The 22,187-nt window shown below is 57.3% G+C and overlaps 1 protein-coding gene across 1 annotated transcript in view; it reads right to left on the reverse strand.

Annotated features, from left to right (window-relative positions):
* The window catches only part of ARSG (arylsulfatase G), a 68,150-nt gene that overhangs the window by 10,353 nt on the left and 35,610 nt on the right, over nucleotides 1-22,187 (reverse strand). The window contains exons 6-10 of the mRNA XM_036339867.1: nucleotides 21,308-21,445; nucleotides 17,410-17,606; nucleotides 16,378-16,458; nucleotides 7,447-7,555; nucleotides 2,376-2,496 (exon numbers count right to left, since the gene is read on the reverse strand). Coding sequence (XP_036195760.1) covers nucleotides 2,376-2,496; nucleotides 7,447-7,555; nucleotides 16,378-16,458; nucleotides 17,410-17,606; nucleotides 21,308-21,445 — 646 coding nt within the window. The remainder of the gene's footprint in view (nucleotides 1-2,375; nucleotides 2,497-7,446; nucleotides 7,556-16,377; nucleotides 16,459-17,409; nucleotides 17,607-21,307; nucleotides 21,446-22,187) is intronic.

A 22,187-nucleotide genomic window follows, 5' to 3' on the forward strand; every position in this document is an offset into this window, starting at 1 on the left:
ATCCCACAGGATGGGGGTGCACAGCCCTTCGCCCAACGTGGCCAGCCCTTCGCCAGCCACTCGGGATGGCGCCCTTCACCACGAGGGGCCTCCCGAAGAGAAGTGACGGGTGTGTACAAAGTGGGGGTTTGGTGCCAGGCTGTGCCCCCTCCCCTGCCTGGCTCCCCTCCGTCTCCCTCCTTGGGGCAGCCTTCTCTGTCCAGACACGGACGGACGTATCAAGACCAGAGGCAGGAGGCTCAGCAAATGCAAGAATGTGCAGCATGGCGGCCGCTGCCTTTGGTTTTTTGAGCATCACGTCACAGGCCGTCCCCAGCTGCCGCAAGAAGACCGTTTAGTAGGAAACCCAATCGCCCATTCACCTGCCTCTAAACCTCTCAGCAAAGGACCTGGAGAGGGTGCCAGAATATAAGCGGCTCTCGGCCACTTCATTTGCAAAACAGGGAAGAACCCGTTGCTGAGATACATTCACATATTGTACCGAGATGACTAGGAGTTCCTTTGAGCTTCCTGAAACCAGGGTGTTTTTCTTGTAAACCAACCCATGTTAGGATCGTGGCAAGCCCAAGCCATATCTATCAGTGGACACAATCAAATGGTGCTTATTTTAAAACACACATGACATGCGTGTATATGCATGCATGCACATGTATGTACACACATGTATACCTATATAATCACTCATAGTTTTACCCCCTGGCCTCCCTTCAGCAAATTAGAGATGGTTTAGCATAGTCTCATTAGTAGCTGGCCAGAGAAGTCCAAGGCCAAATTCGGAGCAGGGCCAACAACTCCCTATGCGGCCCCCAACGAAGGTCCTCACTAATGCAGCCGAGACCCAGGGCCCGGAGAGGCGGGTGGCCACAGGTGTGTGCCCATGTGCTTTCGCTCATGCAGACGACAGCAGCAGCACTGGCAAGCAGCACCTGGCGGGGATGTCCACGGGGCCCCGGGGTGTGGTCAGGGAGCAGATCCGCCCGACTGAGCTGCGTAGCCACATGGACGTTCCCACGAAAGCCCAGTTGGCGCTGTGGTTTGTTTCTGGTCCTTGAGGCTGAGCCCTGAGAAGGGGCCTCCTGAGCCTGCAGACTTGAGAAAGAGAGCGAGCGTTCTCCCGTCTGGGAACGGAAGTGAGTGCGAAGGAGCTGGCTCCACAGGCCCCGACCACATCAGGGAGACCACAGTCCTTGAAGCACTTCCTGGTGATTCCGATGACTCTGTTAGTTGCCATGGTGACGCACACTCAAGAGCATCTCCCTGATGTCCTGGATCCGCCCCCAGGGTCCCGTACTGCGACTCCTACCTTCCTGCCTCTCGCTGCTCAGGAGCAGGGCGCGGCCTGGGAGCGCCTGCCACTCCAGAGGGGAGGATGTTCCCAAGAGAAGCGGTACTTCTCGAGGGGTGAGGGGTGCGGGGCGGGGAGAGTACGTGCCAGGCATCATCTGACAACACCCAGACACCAATGAGTGTTCACAGAAGCACTGACGGCCCACCCAGGCCCAGTGTGGGGCTTGCTGGGGCCGCATGGGGAAGGGCAGCTGCAGTAGCTGCCACAGCACATTTGAGCGGCATCTGAGTCACTTCCATGTGGCCCTCGGTAAAGGCCTAGCTATAAATAGACGCTTTGATGTGCGGCCTCTAACTGAGAAGCCCTGTGCTCACAGAGCCTCGCAAAGGGGGTTCCGGTCCCTCCATCCTCCTCCCTCCTCCCACTTCCTCTTCCCCTTTTGGCAAAAGGAAAACTGGGAAATGACAGGGACAGGCCATCAGGCCCAGCGTTTCCTGGTTGTGCCTCCGAGCATCTGAGGAGAGGACACTAGGCCCTGGCTGGTGTGGCTCAGTGGATAGAGTGTCGGCCTGTGGACTGAAGGGTCCCAGGTTTGAGACCAGTCAAGGGCACATGCCCGGTTGCAGGCTCTAGCCCCAGTAGGGGGCGTGCAGGAGGCAGCCGATTGATGATTCTCTCTCAACATTGATGTTTCTTATCTCTCCCTCCCTCTCCCTTCCTCTCTGAAATCAATAAAAATATTGAGAGAGAGAGAGAACACTGGGTGCTGGGTCTCACAGCCTTGAGCTAGTGTGGCGGCTGCAGAGCCTCACGCTGGGCCTCCAGGAGCCAGGGCCTGTCCCTGACATGCAATGTGCACCTCGGCCCAACGGTTAGACTTAAATCTGACTGACATTCGGGCTGATTATAGGGAAGCAGAGGAAGGGAGAGGAGAGAGGTTCATCTTAGAGGAGTCGCCCTCAGGGTTTCTTAGGCTGGATCTGGAGCGGCCTGCCGCTTGCCTGCCTCCCCTGGGATGGCTCTGTTTGGGGTGAGGCGGCAGGCCCACCCCAAAGAACCGGGCGGGGTACATATCTCCTTCACTTACCCTGTGCCCAGTCTGCGACCCGCCAAAGAGCACGTCGGAGGCATCCAGACCGTCGAAGTGGCGGCCTCGGGGCAGGCTGGCACCGGCCAGGGCCACCACGGTGGGGAAGATGTCCAGCACACTGCGGGAGGATCAGACAGACAGCCTTGGCCCGGCTGGCCCCAGACTCTGCTGGCCATGCTGTGGCCAAGACCCACCCGCACCAGCCCAAGCCTAGCACTGGCGGCCCAAGCCCAGCATTGTGTGGCCCACCCTCCCCCGGCCGGTCCTTCCCTCACGTTCCACCTGGGTTTCTACCCTCCAGGCGGCGGATCGGCCCAGTGGTTCAGCACCCACGCTCTGCGGCCAGGGGTTGCCTGGGCTCAAATCCCAGTGCTGCCACCTGTCCGGCCCCTCGGGGCTTCGGTTTTCTGTTCTGTAAAATGGGCACGATGCCCTGGGGGGTGTGGCTCCGTTGGTTGAGCGTGGTCCCTGGCACTGAAAGGTCACCAGTTCCAATCTGGGTCGGGGCCCATGCCCAGGTTTCTTGCTCAATCCCCAGTCGGGGTGGGTGCAGGAGGCAGCCGATCGATGTTTCTCTCTCTCTCTCCCTCTTCTTCCTCTCTCCCTAAAAATCAATAAAAACACATAAAAATAAAATGCGCGTGATAATAATCACCCTAAAGGCACAGAGAAGAAGCTGGTGCTTGGTCAGTGCTCCTTGGAAGTCTGTGCTGTCACTGTTCACAGTGACACCCTGTGGGCGGTCTGCGTGGTTCTGCCTGTCACCAGCGGGGCCACAGCCACGCGCTGAGAGGGAACAGTGAGTGGCAGGTGTCTGCACGAGAAGGTGCCTGTCCTGTTCCTTCCCTGGGACTCTGTGCCCTGAATATCTAGCCTTTCTTGGGAACCCAGTGATGTGAGAAATTCTCCATCTCCTTCAATTTAGCTCTTTTCCCATTAAAAGAGCAAACGCTCCCGACAGACACAGCTGGTGCAGACGAGGAAAGGAGGAAGCGTGCACAAGCAGTGCACCGCCCAGGGCAGCCGTCGGCGACAGAGGCAGCCTCGAAGCGTCGCCCACCAAAGCAGCTGTGGTTACCGTTAGGGTGCACTTGGTTAATGTGGCCTTTTAAAGCTCATGTGGTACAATTTTACTCCACTACGGGGCACCCCCTGCCCCTCTGTCCAGCCTGCTATGCTCTCGGCGCTGGGAGCAGCTCTCCAGCAGGAACACGTGGGCTGCCCTTTCCACAGAGCTGTCGACCCGCGGGCCCAGACAACCGAGTGTCTGTGGGACCTATTGGCACAAGGCGGGCAGGGCCAACGTGAGGCTGGCCTCCCCCAGAAAGAGGCTCTGGCTGGCCTGGGACTGGGCCCGGCAGCAACTGGAGGCTCACTCCTGCCACTGTCCCACTGGGCGCCTGGCGGGCGGCATCTGCCCTGCAAAGGGGCTGCAGGTGGGACCTGCCATGAGGCCCCTCCTCCCTCTGCCCACCTCCTCCTCCGCCTCCGCCTCCGCCTCCTCCCCAGAACTCTGCCGACCACCCAGGGCAGAATCTCTCCTTGGACTCGGTACAGAGTGTGTCTGCTTTGCCTTCTGTTCTCAGTCCACGGAGCCGGTGGCTTCTCTCCCGAGAGACGTGCTCCGGGAGCTGGCATCCCACGGCCGAGCCACGGCACGCAGCACAGAGAAAGCCTCTGCAGCGTCCAGCACAGCCCAGGACCTGTCCGCAGGCCACAGCCACGCCCCGCGCAGCGCCGGTGCCGTGTGGATAGGGCGTGGTCGGGGCTGTTTGCCGGGCTTTGTGGAATGTGTGCCCCCGAGGGGTCTGGGGCACAGATGGGCCAAATCCGTGAGCAAGAGAAAGAGGAGGTGCTGGACTGTGGGATGCACGGTCACTTTCTTTTCCATCTCATGTTCCCCTCTGTCTGAGGCTCCGTTTCCTAGTTACACAGCACTAAGCCGACGTTCTCGGAACCCCAGTGTCTCCGGGATTCCCGGGGCCTCGGCGAGTCCTCGTCCACCCAGAGCAGAGAGAACTGCTGGCCGGAGAGAAACGTGGCAGCGTCTCCGGGACTCGCCAACGCCGTGCTGCCCGAAGGCGGAGGCTGCCAGCAGTCCTTTCTCACGTGGCGGAGGGCGCCAAGCCGAGGTCCCCCTGGAAGAGGGAGGTCATCTTGGGCACAGATGGTCCCGGGGCCTCCCAGCCGGGCATGGATGTGGAGGAACCAAAGGGGCCCCAGCTGCTCCGAACTTCAAACCTCACCCGAGAAATCGGTCCTGGGAGAAAGAGACAAAGCAACCCGGACATTTCCAGGTTTCTGCAGTTCATTGTGCTACTTGGGGGAGGTGCTGGCAGGGCCGCACTCTGGCTCCCGTGGCACCCGGGCACCGTTCCCTTCCAGGCCCTTCGTCCACACAGAATGTCCGAGTCCCCTTTCCCGCTGTGTGGCTGTACAGGTGAACACAGAGTACACGTTAAACCGTTTTCTTCTACCGAAAAGGTCTCTGCTTTTCCTTTCTCTCGGTTTTAAAAGAAAATAAACGTGTCAAGTGTTCCCAAAGTCTCCTGGCCCTGCACTGCGCCTCCTGGGCCTGACGGAGTCGGAGACACCGGCCCTGGCTTTAGGGGGGACAAAACCACACCTCCATGGCCCCTGGCGACGAGAGGGCAGCCAGCAGCCTGCTCACAGGAGAGGCGAGGTTGCTCTGCACCCTGACAAAAGGCTGCCCTCCGTCCGCGTGGGCAGGGACGCCTGTGCAGGTGCTACTGCCCGTCTGAAAACATTTTCCTCCTTCTTACTCCGGCTTCGGCCAGCCCAAGGTGCCGGAGGCTGCCTGGAGGGTGTGTGCATGTGCGTGTGTGTGTACGTGTTCGCGTTCTTATCCAAGGAGCTGCCAAGGAGCCTGGGGGTGGAGCCGGGTGATGGAGAGAAGGATGCAGGGGCTGAAGGGCTGCAAGCAGCACCGCCTGGACCCCAGGATCCATGCTGCTGGGAACGGGGGTGCCAGGCTGGGCGGGCTGTCCTGGGGGGAGTGCATCCCAGCAGGTGGGGAGGGACGGGGTTTCCTAGAAGCTGGGACATTTTACCTGAGAAAACGGAGGATGTGATCAGAAGACGGGAAGTGAGAATGGCGAGGGGTTGCTCGGGAAGGACTGGGGGTGCGTGGGACTGGGCACGGAGGGGTGGAGACAGAGCAGAACTCCCTTCAGACCGTGGAAGAGTGGGGAGTGTCCCTAGGATGTGGGGAGCAGTGTGTCGGTGTTCCATGGCACGTTTCTTCCTGCGTGGTCATTCCCCCTCGTTTCCCCTGGGAAAAGCTGGGAGCCCACCCCTCCCTGGCCTCAGCCCCCTGCGGAGGGTGGAGGGGCTGCGGCTGCCCCCGGAGCATCCTCAGAGCCCAACAGTGAAGGTGCAGCGTGGCGAGGTGGGGTGGCACCGCCTCATCCCCCCACCGCTGCTCACAGTTCCTCAGGGCCGGCCGCCAGGGTGCAGGCGAAGCGACTCTGGCCTTGTCCATCTCTGCATCCTCCGAGCTGTGATGTCATGGGGATAAGCACCCCGGGTGGGAGGGCGGAGCTCCCGAGAACAGGACATGTTTGTGCCCTTCTCCTGAATGAACCATGGGAACAGGCGGCTGTGGCCAATCCTGGCAGTGAGGGTGCTCCCCGCAAGTGTGCACGGATTCCCGTGGGAAAACACAAGAGGGTGGTGTCCATGGAGAGACACTGTCCTTCTACAATCAAGACAGATCTAACACCAAACACTACCCTACGAGGGGCTGCTAGGGTCGGCGGTGCTGTCCTGGCAGACGTTCCCGGCGCCCTCGGCAAGCGTCCCCTGCACCGCGTCTCGCTCCTGCGGCCCCCGAGCTGTCCCCTAAGCCGCGTTGGCCTCTGCGGCCCGAGATGGTCAACAAGCTGATGCGACTCCGTCACCATCAGCGCCGAGGTGGATCCAGGTGTAAACACCGCTCTCGCGGGAGAGGCGTGTGCTTGGCTTCGGTGATGGAACTGGAGACGGCCGGGTTGTGTGTGCGTGTGCAGCCGGGCCTGTGAGCGCTCGGCCTGTGAGCACTGGGCCTGGCTGCGCGCACCACGCACCACGTGGGCCCCATAAAAAGCAGCCCGCCTGGCCCTCTGCCCGGCCAGCTGACAGCACGGGACTCCAGGCCTCCTGACTGTGCGGGGCTGACCCGGAGTCCCGGGGCCTGCTTTCCTCTGCTAACGCCCTGTTCCCTCGGCCGGTACCCACGCGGCTAATGACGAAGAACCCGCAGAAATACATTCGTCTCCAAGCAGACCCAGTCCTCCGGGCACGTGAGCGGGCACTGGCTTCCACCGCGGGCCCCGCTGCCAGGGAACACAGGCACAGCCCTGTCTGAACGAGTGAGAAGTCCCCGAGATGGAGACCCTGCATGACACCGCGCTCCGATGGCCACCCAGCCAGGTCCTGTGCCCAGGGGATGGCCTCCCGGATCGGCCCCAATAAGGAGCTGAGAGCGCTGGCTGATGACACAGTACCGGTGTCCTTCCAACGGAGGCAGCGCCCGGGACCCGCCTCCTGGCAGAAGCTTCGTTGCCAGAAGTAGGAAGAGTGCCCTCGCCAGGGGCTCACTCCCTCCGCTCCAGCCTGGGGGCCCCGCCTCCCTCCTCCCGCCCCTCAGGGCACGTGGACATCTACACGCCTTTCTGGGGGCCACGTGATTGCCTGTGAAGGGCTGGCTTCACACAGCCACCCCTCGGACACCTGCCCCGCCTCATCACTTCAGCTCAGATGAGGATTCCTCCTGCCAGGTGGGGCCAGGGCAGAAGGGAGAGGCCGTTCTCTCCGGCAGACACACCACCCGGACTCAGCGCCCCAGGCCATGAACCCGCCCAGCGCCCTCTGCGAAGACGCCACTGCGCTGCTGCCTGAACCAGCACGTGAACTGCGGACGGCAGGCCCCGGCTGCTCCCAGCGGAGCTCCGGCGCTGTCTGGGGACACCTGGCAGAGGCAGGTGGTGGAGGAGGTCTCTCACCACTCGAGCGCCTGTGACTTCCTGGCGGTAAACCCCAGCGCATCAAGGTCGTGTGGGTCTCTTACCTTAACAAGGCGGCGCTGGTGACATTGCCGGGGACTCTGCCGGGCCAGTACGCCACCGCCGGGACCCGGTGCCCTCCTTCCCAGGTGGTCTGCTTGGCTGGACTGCCCCCTAGAAAGGAGGAGGGGCAGGTGGTGCTTTGACAAGGGGCTCCGGTCTCTCCATCTCACAGCCGCCCTTGGGGACAACAGTCCCTCCTAAGGGGACCCGCCAGGAGCCTCTGAGAATCACAACAGTAACCAGCTATTTTTTTTTAATCCTCACCCAAGGACATTTTCCCATTGATTTTTAGAGAGAGTGGAAGAGAGAGGGAAAGACAGAGAGAAACATCGATGTGAGAGAAACACATTAATGGGTTACTTCCTGCATGAGCTCCGATCAGGGCCTGGGCTGGGGAGGAGCCTGCATCCGAGGTACATGCCCTTGACCAGAATCAAACCCGGGACCCTTCAGTCCACAGGCTGACACTCTATCCACTGAGCCAAACTGGCCAGGGCATAACCAGCTATTTTTATTCAGGTGGTTAATATCTTCCAATGCGAGCTTTTATCTTACTGGACTCAACATGCATGAGGAGTTGCCTCAGTCCCTCCCTATTGAATCAGGTCACTTTATTTCCTTCACGACACCTTTCATGCTTCCCGTCGTCTGGTTACTGGCTTGCTTATCCTGCGAATCCACACCACGAGATTTCATGTCTCCTGGGCCCGAGACACAGTACTTAGCGAATATCCATTAAAGTAAGTGCATTTGTCTTTCTGCTGATTATAATGTGATCGTTTCGGATGAAAAAATACAATTGGCCCGGCCGCAGCGCCTCAGTGATTGAACGTCGACCTATGAACCAAGAGGTCAAGGTTCAATGGCTGGTCAGGGCACATGCCCGGGTTGTGGGCTCGATCCCCAGTGCGGGGCGTGCAGGAGGCAGCCCATCAATGATTCTCATCATTGATGTTTCTATTTCTCCCTCTCTGAAATAAATTTAAAAATGTATTTTAAAAAATACAATTGTTTGAAAAGAGAGAAAAAGCAGAACATTCCCCAGCTATTTGAGCTGCCCAACGCCCAGCGACGGGTCTGGCGCGGGTTTTCCTGTTGTCTTTTGCTTTGCTTTGTTTTTCCTTGAATTCATGAGTTGTTCTGATGTCGTGGAGACGGCATTAGTAACAGCTCCGACCTCTTGCCTCCCGGGAGGAGGCAAGGACAATCCCTGTGCAATCTATGAATTTACACTTTGGAAATGAAAGGAATTCTTTTCGTATCCGCCAAGGCCAACGTGACCACCAGTTTAATGATGACCGGCGGGCTGGGAGGGATGAGGTCATGTTTGATGGAAACATCCTGAATACATGTTGCCTGGAGCTAGCCATGACCTCCCCACTCCCACACACACCCCACCCGCATCCTGGCTGAGCCAGGGATTCCACAGCGTTCGCGTGTGGAAGGCCCTGCCAAAGCAGACGTGTGTGGCTCCCACGGACCGTGGTCAGGCAACGCCCCCGCCCGGCTGGCGTGAATGTGAGAGCGATGGCGACGGGAAGGAGGGGCAATTAGACCGAGGCGTCTGCCCCGCTGCACTCACAGTGGACCGTCAGGGCCCGGGTCCTGGCCCGGCACGCCACACCGAAGATGCTCGGTGTTCTTGAGCCTTTCTCAGAACCCGCTTTCGAGCCCCCCAAGTGTTAAAGTGACCATCAAAACACAGAACGTCTCCCCTCCTGTGGACGGCTCATGTTTAGGGGTGTGGGGCTCTCGAAACCAAGTGGCGTTGGGCAGGCTGAATGGGAAGCCCTCTGGCCTGGCCCAAAAGGTCTCAAACACAGTCTTCCCCACGAGAGGCGCACCTTCCACAAACACATACAGGGCCCACTCCCAACGACCGGTGCACACGGACGAGAGAGTCCACAGGAAGCACGGAACGCACTCCCACGCGGCTGCGGGCGCACGATGTTCGCCCCGCTGAAGGCCAGAGAGCAGGCAGGTGGGGAGTGTCCACGCGTGCACGTGCAGGGCTCTGCAGAGAGTTCCACGCCCACCAGGGGAATTTATGTGGAAGCCGGGGGGGCGGGCTGGTGGGTGGAACATGGAGCCTGTTTATTTGCATGTCCATGGTGCACAAGTTTCGGACAGGTCTGCTTAGCCTTGGAGGCCAGATGCTAAGGAAGGCGAAGGCTTTAGCTCCCAGAAATGAGCCGACAGTGCTGACAGCCAGCCAGAAGGCAGGTGAGAGCGCTGCGCGCGGCAGGCGAGGGCCCCCGGGGTCGGCCCAGGAGCTGGCCTCCGCCTCCGGGATGTTTTTCGGACGGTGCACCAGCCCCTAATGAACAAACCTGCTAACGGGCCTCCACCACTAGGGAGTCTGCTTGTTTGCCACACGCTTCTGTGTTGCTGTGTTCAGGCAAGGGACGTCCCCAAGTTGTTTTTCAGGAGAATATTGCTGTGTTTGCCTTATTTCAGCAGAGGGTTGGAAGCTGGAGGGGCTGCAAGGAACTCAGTCAGTTATAAGATGTGTGCAGAGTCCACAGGCAAAGGCTCAGAACTAAGAGGAAGTGAGAAGAGGGCTGGCTGGGCGCAGCCCCTCGGCGCGCCCACTGGAGGGTCCACCCCACTCTACGTCTGCTGCACCCTGGGTTCTGGCTTTAACAGAGAGACACAGTTCAAAATCCCAGCCATACCCAGAGACCTGCACTCGAAAGCAATCTCTCTGAAAAGCACCTAGGGTGTGCGTGAGCAATTATAAAAGTGTACATCCCACTCGGCGTGGACACCCTCTTACTCTGAACCCCGGCATCCATGGCACTGGGGTGGACAGACTTAAAAAATCCAACTAGCGTTTTCCATGGGGCCCAGGCCTGTGGAGTCTGATGATCAGAATAGCGTTGCTTGTTGTGATTTATCTGCACCAGCAGAGGCGAATCCCAAGAGAGCTGCCTCCGGTCCCCCCCCGCCCCCCCTACTCTCCAGTGATACGTGCTCCTACTAATGGAACCTCATTTCCAGTTAAACAACAGTAACACTACCATCTCCTGTCTAGGGAGCCCTGCCTACGCACAGAGTTAAAGCACCCCTGAGCGCAATGCGGAGAGCTTCCCTGCGTGACCTCATTTAATCCTTTTGATAACCTTGAGAGCCAGGTGCTTCTTATACCCACTTTTCAGATGAAGAAACTGAAGCTCAGAGAGGTTAAGCAATTTGCCCAAGGTCACACAGCTAGCAAATGCGAGAGCCAGGATTTGAGTCCAGGTCTAACTAGACAGCCAACACTCTCAGCCATTAAATCTTCTAGGGCCGCGTACCCACTCATCCCTGAATGCGTAGTAGACTCACTAGGGGAGCATTAAAAAATACCCACGCCGAGGACCTTTTCCCAGAAACCGTGATTTAATTGGCCCGGGATGCGCTCCTGGTGAAGAGCGTCCATTCCAGAAGTAGGAGGGCTGGGACATGATCAGAAAGTGGACATAATGCATTGAGAATTAAATGTAGCCTTGTGCGTATAATCACAGGGTTTTATACTGCCCACACCTCTATACCTTTAAGACACAGGATCATGACTGTAAGTTATAATAACAGGTAAGTCTGTAGATTAAATGTCTACAAACTTTCTGATTCCAAAAGCCACTTCTCGGCGTGGAGGAGCCCTCAGCCCCTGACTGTGGCACGCACAGGAGAAGTGTTGGTTGCGTGTGGCTTTCTGTTGAGAAAAGCATGTCCCACGGTCGTGAGAACGCGTTGCAATGCGCTTGCGGTTAGTTATGACTCTAATTAAGGCAGAGCCTCTTACTTAAAGCAATAACTATTTAGCCTCAGCAACCAAAGCATAAACAGAACCATGATTCATGGATTTGCTTCCTTGTTCTTCCCTGGCGGCGGAAGTGACGTGCCTTCCCTCCTGCGTGGTGGCAGGGCCGGCCACCGGGCTGCCTCGGCCCACGCTTAGGAATAGCAGTCTCTCCGGAAGGGACACCGTGCCACGCCGCCCTGAGTCAGAAAGACAGCGCGCGCCACTTCCCATAGAGGAGAACCCCGGGAGGCCCAGCAGAGACCCTGGCTGACTACGTCCAGGGGGGCTCGGGTTCAGGCGACTCCGATGCCGGTGGTCTGAGGGCCAGCGTTTGAGGAATGTTAGCAAGGTGAGTGGGAGGCACCTGGGGCACCAGCAGACCTGAGGTCTGGCTCCAGGGCCACCCTTCTCGTTCGGTGGCCTGAGGCAGAACTCTGAACACCCCCGTCCGACGCCCTCTCCCCAGCCACGGAGGGCAAACAGGATGGTATTTATCTCCTGGGGCTGGGCGGAAAGCTACGTAAGTGACTGTATATGAAATTCGAAGCAAGAGCCTTTGGCATAGTGCCTGCCCGGCCGGTGTGGCTCAGTGGTTGAGCATTGACCTATGAACTAGGATGTCATGGTTTGATTCCCAGTCAGGGCACATGCCTGCAGGAGGCAGCCTATCCATGATTCTCTCTCTCTCTCTCTCTCTCTCTCTCTCTCTCTCTCCCCCTTCCTCTCTGAAATCAATAAAAATATATTTTTAAAAAACCAAACAACTGAAAAATCACCTACAGATAAGAGAACAGAAGCTGCCACCTGACGGCTCGCGCGCTGAACCGAGCCCTCTGACGCGTGGTTTGGCAAGGATGGCTTTGTTTTATTCAAACTAATTTTGTATGTCTTTGGACAGGACCCAGTCTCCAGGGCCCTGAATCGCTGACCGGTCCACGCCGAAGACACGGACACATGTCCGTTTGGATCCCCGGCCCGAATGGGGCCCGCAAAGGCCGCTGAACCTGTGGCTTGGGCAGAGAACACGCCTGTGCTGAGGAGTGCACGTCCTGCAGCCCCTGAACAGCCGGCTTCCTTCCTAAATAGAAACACACGCGTGCCCTTGCCAAGGGTGCCTGGAGCCGATGGGCTTTCCAGAACCAAAGGGCAGCCAGGCCTCCGTGGGGACCGAGGACGCTGGCTGGCCGGGTGGCCTGAAGTGTGACAACGGGGGCGTTTCAAGCCTGGTGGCCAAAGGCCCGGGGGGCACACAATTCCACCTCCCTGTCCCCGACCAGGGCCAGCAGCCACCCCCTGTCCAGGGCACCCTCACCCAGCCCACCTCTGACCTTTCGCCACTCCCCCCCCCCCCCCCCCCCCACTGGACAGAAGGCCCCAATGCAGAGCGAGTCCCAGTGGGAAAGGTTATGCAACCACCTGATAGCATCAGATTACAAACAACCAAGGTCTCTTCGAGGCTGAGGATGCCAAATTCAACAGAATGTTTCCCCATCACCCAGGGGGAGGAAGGAACAGTCCTGCTCTTCAAATAAAACAACAAGAAAGAGTTTCCAGACAGAGGAGCCGTCTGTCAGCGGACAAACAGGCGCTGGCTCTGTCCCGGCGGGAACGGGGTCTGATGTGGGGAGAGGGGCAGCTGCTCTGGGCCAGGCCCCGGGCCGGGGCGTGCGCTTGGGGTCAGCACTGGGCAGGCACCTCACATCCTCTTTGTTTGGGAGAAGGCAAGGCCACCTGGGGTTGCCGCCCCCCTCCCCCCGAGTTCGGTTTCTCCTCACCCCTGCAGGCACAAGCCAAGCCCAGGGGAGCACCCTCACTCCTGCACAGGGCGAAGCTGTGACTCCAGGAGACACTGCCTCATCCCATCAGCTGAGCAGGGCGGCGTGGCCAGGAAAGGGAAGGGAAGACCAGGAGGGGGCCGGGGCCTGCGAGCAGGAGCAGGCCGGCGACAGAGCGGGAAGAGCAGGGCTCTGGGTACTGTTCGTCCTACTCCGTTGCAAAAACACTGTCTTCTCTCTTTCATCTGCTCTTGAGACCGGCCCCCTTACAGCAGGACATGCAGGCTTCCTACCAGCAAGGAACAGGTGGTCTAGAGGGACCCCAGCTCCCCTCCTGCCCTGAGCCCTGGCTACACCCTTCCAACAGGGCTCTGCCTGGCTTCCCAGAGCCCCCAGCAGCTTCCTGGGCAGGAGGAGGAGCAAGGCTGTGGAGTAGCTGACAGAAGCTGATTTGGGGAACGAAGATGACATTCAGGACCTCCTAAGAAAAGGAGAAAATGGATCCGGCCCCAGCCCCACCACGAATCCAGGGCCTGTGCCTACCACTCAGATACCACATCAGGCCTCCCTCACAAATCCCTGGCTGTCTCCTACTCATTCTTCAAAACTAGCCACTCAGGAAAGCCTTCCTGTCGGCCTCCCAATGGACGAGAGGCCCTTGAGCTTCCTGCTATCATGGCGTTCTCACCCTGCAGCAGAATGACTTGCCGATGTGTTCGCTCCCATTCTGTCCAACAGAAGACTTTGCCGTCACGCAAATGTTTTCTATTTGCACCATCCAATAGGGTAGCCGCCCGCCACATGTGGCTTCCGAGCCCTTGAAGTGTGGCTAAAGTGAGCAAGCAACTGAATTTGAATTCAAATAGTCATGTGTGGCTACTGCCACAGATTTCTGGGCCTCGTCCCCAGAGTTCCTGATTCAGCAGGTCTGGGCAGGGGGCCTGGAACCTGCGTTGCTAACGAGTTCCTGAGACCATGCCTTGCCAACATCTGGTTGACATCTGGACGTTCAAGACGTGGATGACTCTAGAATCAAGATGGTCTGGATGTGGATATTCGAGGTTGGTGGTTCTCCAAGTGGGGTCCCTGGGGTAGACTATCGGCGTCACCCAGGTGCTTCTGGGAAATGGAGCATTTCCATCACCATCCCAGACCCACTGAGTCAGAATTTCACCACCCCTCCAAGCCAGGGCCTTTGATGACCTCTGTCCCCAGCACTGAGTTCTGGGCCCACAGTAGGTGCTCAACTAAAGGAAGGAAAAGAGCGAAGTAGGTTGCCCAGCTAGTAAGTGTGTTTCTCCTAAGGCAAGGTGCTTCCCTCGGAGAAGGCCCCTGTCCACAACCCTCAGCTGGAATCCCTCTTTCAAAACTGCCTCCCAGGATGGGGGGAGAGACACGATGAGGCCGGTCCTCAGGCAGGAGACCAGAGGTCAGCTCTGGGGGAACAGAGAGCTCCCCACAGAGGAGCCACTTACCGACAGACCCTTCCCCCCCCATCCTTGGTTTCCATGCCTTCTGGATTTTCACCCTGGACAGTTCTGATTCCAGGCTCGCCCAGGCTTTCCAACTGAGCGTGGGAGGTGGCAGCTGGCCTGCGGGTGTCCCAGGTACGGAGAGCAGGCCCCGTAACCTGCTACCGCAAACAGCCCCTCCCGCTCACACCTGCTGCTGTTCCGGGCGTCAGACGTGTCGCCACCCACGTCCAGTCCTGGCACCTTTTCCTGGACCAGCTCTCCAGGAACCAAAAGTAGGTTACCGTGTTCTTGAACTGGAGAGAACCAAAGAGACCAACAGAGAGAGAAACCCCAACCCTGTATGCACAGGAGAGGGGAGGTGGCACCCGGTGCCCTGACACGAGACAAGGCCACAGTCCTGGCAGCCGCTCCCTCGTAAAGTTTTCCAGGATCCGAGTCAAGGAACACCAGGTTAAAGTTGATGGAGAAGAAGGAGCAATCAGCACGTCCCTCTCACCCCCGGCCATGAGGGGCACAAAGGTTATAGTCTTGGGGACGACAAATATGCTGACTGACGAATATGGGAGGGACTTTGTGTCCTTTGACCTGGACACCGGGGGCCACAGCTCAGGATCGAGCTGGACGGCAGGAAAACCCAGGCACAGGGGTAACCCTGCCACGCCCACCTCAAAGCCCCTTAGGTACAAGCACCTTCTAAAAACTTAATTTAACTTTTTCGGATATAATAATACTAGTTCGTTGTGGGGGGAGAAAATCGTACTTCAATCCTCCAGAGATAATTACTGCTAATCATTGGTTACCTTTTCTTGCCTCTTTTAACAATTTTCCCAAGAATACCTATGCTTATTTTCATATAATTACCCCTTACCTATTGTTTTTGGGTTTTTGCTTTTTTTAAATTAATCCTCACATGAGGATATTTTCCCCATTGATTTTTAGAGAGAGGGAATGGAAGGGGAACTACAGAGAGAGAGAAACATCAATGTGAGAGAGAGACATCGATTGGGTTGCCTCCTGCACGTGCCCGGACCAGGGCCAGGGATAGAGCCTGCAACCAAGGGACAAGCCCTTGACTGGAATCGATCCTGAGACCGTTCAGTCCGAGGGCTGACGCTCTAGCCACTGAGCCAAACTGGCCGTGGCCTTTACATGTTGTTTGGCAATCTGCTTTTTCACTGAAAAGTACTGCAGGCAAATGCTTCCAGGTCAATGATATGCAGCATTTCACACTCCTGTTGGTAGATACCTGGGCTAAGTCCAAGAAGCACTGTTGTATGTGCATCATTGTGCACTTGGCTACTTATCTCTTCAGGACAAATTCTCCGAGGAGACACGGAAGCATCAGCAGGCTCGCGCCTTTTTCAGGGTCTGGCCCACACTACCAAACTGTCAGCAAATGGACACTGAGCTGAGAGCGGAAGGATGTTTAAACAGAGAAGGGCAGTGTGGCGCAGTGGGGAGATCGCCGGCTTTCACTGTGTGACGGTGGGCAGGTGACTTGGCCTCTCTGAGCCTCTCTCTCTCTCCATCTGTAAGTGGAAATGAACCTGCCTTTCATGACTGAAAGCTTTAGAGACAATGGGTACAGAAACCTTCAGTGAGCAGTGCACTACATACCTCTTGAATGAATGAAATGAATTAATGGTTCGGTGGATGGAGGGATGACTTTTTTGAAAGGAGAGAAAGAAGGGAAAGAGAATGAGGAGGGTGGTCCCAGGAGAGGAGAGACCAGGATGCTCCGGGCTGAACAGAGGCTCTCTCTGCCCCATCAGGTTCTCTTCTGGGACCTGGTGGCTGGTGAGGACCTTGTCCCTGGTTCACAACGATGCCCTGAGGCCCGGAGATAGAATCCCATGTCCTACCCACAGTGGGACCCACCAGCCCCAGCTGAGCCCCTACCTCGAGGAACTTGCCACGATCCGGTGAAGGGACCCACGCTGCCTGCCAGCTCACATTTCTGAGCCCACGGGCCGTTGTCTCCTAAAAAACCAAAAGAAGAAACATGAAAAGGTCAACAAACCGGTGGTCACTTTGGCTGAGTCTCTCTCTCTCTCTAGCCCTATATCCCTGGGCACAGCAGGGGACTGGATAGAAGAGGGACCTGTAAAATCAACTAGGACCCTGCCCTTTAAGAGCTGCTGGGCTTTCAAAGAGCAGGGTTCCTCCTCCGGCATCTTGGGGCGCCTGCCTTATGGACTTGGGCCTTTTATAGCTTTAACAATCTCATTACCAATGCCATCAGCCCAGCCACGACTGACTGACCACCTATGATGCGCCCGGGGCTTCACATACATGATCTCACACCCTCCAACATGCTACAGACTAAGACCCCATGGTTAGCTTCACTTTGCAGATGAGGAAACAGAGGTGTGTAGAGATCAACCTTCTCAGCAGCAGCATACGGATTCGAATCCAGGTGTCTACGTGACCCAGCGGCAGCGCTCTGACCCTCTGCCTCCTCCGACAGGGACCTGAGACCCACTGGGCTGGATGGGGGCCTCTGAATGGCCGGCCAGTTCAGCTCCACTCAGCCAGAGGACGGGACCTGGCGAGCTGGTGGCCAGTAGCAACTGGAGTCCCTGGGACCGGGAAGATGGTGAGGAGGGAGTCTAGAACAGTCTGAGTGCTGCACAGGTTCTCAACGTCCAAGTTATTCATTAATTAAGCACAACGCCCAGAGGGCCCTGACCAAGACTTAAGGGGCCAGGGGGGCACCTGCTGTCTCTGTGCAAACCTGCCTGGGGGCTCGGCCTTGGAGGCCCCAAATGGACAGGTGCTCAGCATTCAACCAACCATCACCAGTGGGGCCCCAAGTTCAGAGCGAGCCCCCTGCCCGGCGGAAGATGATCACTTGACCAGACTCAGCCCTCAGGGCGCAGGCACAGGCAGCCGTCAGCGCCCAGCTAGGCAGGCTGGGTCTCGCTACCTCACCTGTAAACCAGAGGAACGTATTTCCCTTCGCCGTGCGGTCAGCTCCGTCTTTGATCTGGCCCACCAGGCCGTCCATCTCCCGGAGGCCCGCAGCGTACGGCGCGCGGCCCTGTGGGTCTGCCGACAGCCGGGTCCTGGTTAGGGGCACGTGCATGTGGGCCAGGCCCACGTAGAGCAGGAAAGGTCTCCCGCTGGCGCTGGAACAGAGAGCCAAGCGGTCACCCTCCAGAGATCTTGTCCTCTGTCTCTCCTGACCCTCAGAGCAAAGCCCCAGAACACCTCCTCCCCACGTGCTCAGGGAGTGCATGTCCGACTAGAACAGTGATGCTCAACCTTCCTAATGCTGCGACCCTTTAATACAGCTCCCCATGTTGTGGTGACCCCCAATTTCATTGTTACAAATTGAACATAATTAAAGCACAGTGATTAATCACAAAAACAATATGTAATTATATATGTGTGTTCCGACGGTCTTAGGCGACCCCTGTGAAAGGGTCGTTCAACCCCCAAAGGGGTCGCAACCCACAGGTTGAGAACCGCTGGTCTAGAACCTTCCTAGGATATGTGGAGATCATCTGATCAGCCAGTTAAAACCTGAGAGCAGCCCTGGCCGGTCTGGCTCACTGGTTAGAGCGTCAGCCCTCAGACCAAAGGGTCTGGGTTCGATTCCCAGTCAAGGGCATGTACCTGGGTTGCAGGCCCAATCTCCAGCAAGGAGCGTGCAGGAGACAGCCGATCAATGATTCTCTGTCATCATTGATGTTTCCATCTCTCACGGATCATTGTGCAGGCTGTTCCCTGCTTGGGCACGTCCTGCTGAGAGAGTGAACGGGAGCTTAACTCCCGCCCACCATCCCCTGGCCCAGCAGGCCCTGGGGCCCAGGTCAGCACCCACCCGAGGGGGCGCCTTTTCCTAATTTGCAGGGAGATGCCGCACTGCAGTGGCCTGCCAGATACAGCTGGCTGGAATGTCAGGAATCCTGCAAGCCAGTTTTAAACATGACAGACATTTAACAGGAAGTCCAACCAGCTTACAATGAGATTATATTAGAAACAAAGGTAATACGTGCTCATGATGTGTCACGTCTTAATCATTCTACCGCATTTTACTGTTGCCTGTGCTCTGAGGCTTACGTCCACTGCATCTGTGTGATGGCAATACCACAGAACAGGGTGCTGCTCTCCTCCCTTCCCAACTCCACACTCAGGGACATGGCGCTGGGAGCTGAACCCAGCCCGGAAGACGGTGTTTATAAAGAGAGACGGGGGCATGTGCTACAAATGAGGCCTTTTTCCTCTGAGTGCCAGGTATTACACATGTAGCAGCTCATCGCTACATATGGGCTGGGGGGGAAGGGGGTCCCCATCGCCCACTCTTTGTCTCCGCCCTCATCACTATCCTCCACACGTCCAGCCGTCATCAACGTCCTATAAGCACCCCCGGACAGAGGCTGAAAGGGGAGTGCAGTGATGACAGACGTTACACGTGTGGATGGATGAAAAGCCAGGCCTTGGAGGCCCGCATCCAGATTTCAAGAACTTTTAGTTCATGGCTGTCTGGCCCTGGGCGACTGACTTAACCTCCACGGTCGCCTTTTTATTAATAACTATAAATAATACAAGCTGACACGCGGCACCCAGGATGCACCTCGTCCCCTGGATCTTGATGCCACTTGAGAATCCATGAAGATGGCGTCTTGCAAAAACCACACAAATTGGCTCCCTGGGGCCTCGAGCCCCGAGGGCACCCCTTCGTGAGGCTCCTGTGCAGAGCAGAAAATAACGGAGCGTGGCTGGTGCTCGGGGAAAAGCCGATCGTAAGACAGTAGGATTCAGTTTTTGTTTGTCCATAAGCACCGGCACAGAATGAGGCCAGGAGGACACGCCCCGCCTCTCTCCAGGGTTATCTCTGGGACGGGGCATTCAGGGTGATTTTTCTGTTTGCTCACCTCTGTTTTCAGAAGCTCCTAAAGGGAACCTATTATTTGTGTGGCCAAAGGAGTGGAGCGGCAAGCAGGGAGGAGAAAAACAAGATGCTAGAGGGGACATTTCAGGGGAGAGGGGCCGGGATGGGCGTGGAGATGCACTGAAGATGAGGCCCGGGAGAAAATCCTGACCTGAAATTATAAACGGCAGGCGAGGGGCACCCACCTCTCAGGAAAGGTCCCGGCAGGCAGCTGGCGGGGGAGAGCCAGGCAAGGAGGTGAGGCGGGGCTTCCCAGCTGGCAGGACGGCACTGGCTTTGGGGGATGGCCCCATGGGGTTGAGCGGACAGGGGTCCCTCCGGAATGGGCTGCTGCAATAGCCCCCCCACATTTCCCCATCCCCCTCTGGGCCTCTGTGTTACAGATAAGCTTCGGGAACCTGGACTGGATCTGTCGGTTCCGTTTGGAAACCCACTGGGCTCCTGCAGCCTGCTGGGAGTCCAAGCAGGATGGAGGGTGTTAGGTGGGGGCTGGGTGAGGGCAAGACGAGGAGGGGCAGCCCCAGAGGGGGAGACAGACCAGTAAGAAGAGCCCCTCAGGGGGCGGGCAGGGCAAGTGGAAGAGGGACTCAAGATCTTGATGCGGGTCCTGGGCTCCAGGGCGTGGGCACCTCTAGGACCTACTGCCCAATGGTGAACACCCCGGAATCTGACCTCCCCTCTGACTCCAAATACCCCTCGCTACTCCTCATACCTGTGCCCCCACCCTGATCCTTGTCAGGCCCTCGCGTCCTCATGAGCTTCCGTGCCCCGTCCCAGGCCTTGCAGGAGCAGAGGCCTGGCCAGCAGGGACGCGGGAGCCCACACCATCTGCTTTCCCCGTTGTGGTCCATTCAGAGCTTCGCCTGCTGCTTTCAAAAACCCAAGTCAAGGATTAGCTTTCAGCATCGCTGCTAGAGGAAGGGTCTATATTCAAGTAAGGATCCAAGTCAAACATTCGAAGACGTCCTTGGGCTGCCCCTTGCCGAGGAGGGCAGGACCCCACACTCTGGGGACCCTGGTAGTTCTGACAAACAAGTCCCGATGGGGGCAGGGGTCACAGTGGGAGGAGAGGGGCGGGGTGGGCAGGAGGAGCAAGGAGCACAGACCTGGGGGCCTTTTCTGCTGATTCTGAAAATCACAGAGGAATTGGAAAGTCACATCCTAAAGAAATCCGCATGCCTGAAGGTTACTTTCTGTCTGTTAAAAGCCAATGGGATTCGTGTGACTTTTCACTCAATAACCGGTGAGTAAGTGAGCAAACGCTTCACCTTTTTCATGAGGTAAGTACAGTGTTCATTGATCGGTTTGTCCTTTAACTGATTCATGAACTGGTGAATGGACAGTATCGCACTCTTGCCTGGCGGGCATGGCTCAGTGGTTGAGCATCGACCTATGAACCAGGAGGTCACAGTTTGATTCCCGGTCAGGGCACATGCCCGGATTGTGGGCTCGATCCCCAGTGTGGGGCGTGCAGGAGGCAGCCGATCAATGATTCTCTCTCATCATTGATGTTTCTATCTCTCTCCCCCTCTCCCTTCCTCTCTGAAATCAATAAAAATATATTTAAAAAAAACAAAAACAACCAGTATCACATGTTCTTCAAAGCAAGCAGTAAACCGTTCCTAGACCCAGCCGGCGGCCAGCCCTGCCTGAGAAAGCTGTGATGCTGGCAGTGGAGCCTCTGCCCTCAGCGGGAACAGGGGAGCCCAGGAGCTCGGGGAGCAACCTGAGGAATGTCCACCCCAGGCCTGGACAGTCCAAAGAGGACTGCTTTCCAGTTTGTTTCCGGGAGCCGGGTGTGCATCCCCCTTGGCCGGACAGGGGAGCTCGCCGTGGCTTTGTAGAGCTGAGGGAGGCCAGGGGGCATGGTGGCCGGGAGCCGGGGGTCGGGGGTCGGGGGTCGGAGGCACTCAGGGCCAGAGGACTCCTCACCTGGCACGCTGGATGAACTGGGTGGCTTTCTCGGCGTACCTGTGCGCGAGGCTGCTCAGGTTCACGGGCTGCTCCACAATGCGCAGGTTCTCATACAGAGGAAGGGCCACGTCCGTGTAGCAGTCCCTGTCGGGGCTCCTGGGTGCAAACCGCAGAAGGAGAGCATTCAGTCCCACGACCTAAGTGGCCCTCAGGTGGAGCCAGGTGCTTTCACGCAGCGACACACCCAACCACGAAACCCTTAATGGCCTGGCGCCGGGAGGCCTTTCCAGCCGGCCATCTCCTCCGAGTGTAAAACCAACCCCACGCCTTCTTGCATTCCCTTTGAAGAGAAAGACTTGCGCGCTAGAAACTTGATGAGTCCCATGTTGCTGGGAGAGAAACTGAGGTCTAAACAGACTGCATTACTCAAGCGGAGCCCCACAGCCCATCAGTAGCCCAGCCCTGGCTTCTCCCACTGTCCCCCCTAAATGATGACTTGTCCGTGGGGTGCAACAACTTCATGAGGCACAACATCTGACAACAGAACAACAGATGGCTGGGGACAATGGTAAAATTTCAAACCATGTTTAGAGAGAATTTCGAGACACTTTAGCCATTGGGAAAAAATGGAGGTCAAGCCAATAGCCCCTCCAGGAAAAAACAAATGCACCCTCGGTCTTACGGATCAAACGCCCCGCAGTGGGGCTGAGGGAAGACTGGGCCAGGCGCTTGGGCAGGTATCGCCCTTCTGAGCACCACAATGCTCATCTCAACATCTGTCTCAAGTTTTTCAGCTTTTTATGATCTCGTTGCAACTCCATCATTTATACTCTCCCTCCCCCAAGCCAGTCCTTTTTTCTATTTGATTTGTTAATTTTTAATTATTATTTTTATTGAA

This window comes from Myotis myotis, unplaced genomic scaffold, assembly GCF_014108235.1.
Source record: "Myotis myotis isolate mMyoMyo1 unplaced genomic scaffold, mMyoMyo1.p scaffold_m19_p_17, whole genome shotgun sequence".
NCBI lineage: Eukaryota > Metazoa > Chordata > Mammalia > Chiroptera > Vespertilionidae > Myotis > Myotis myotis.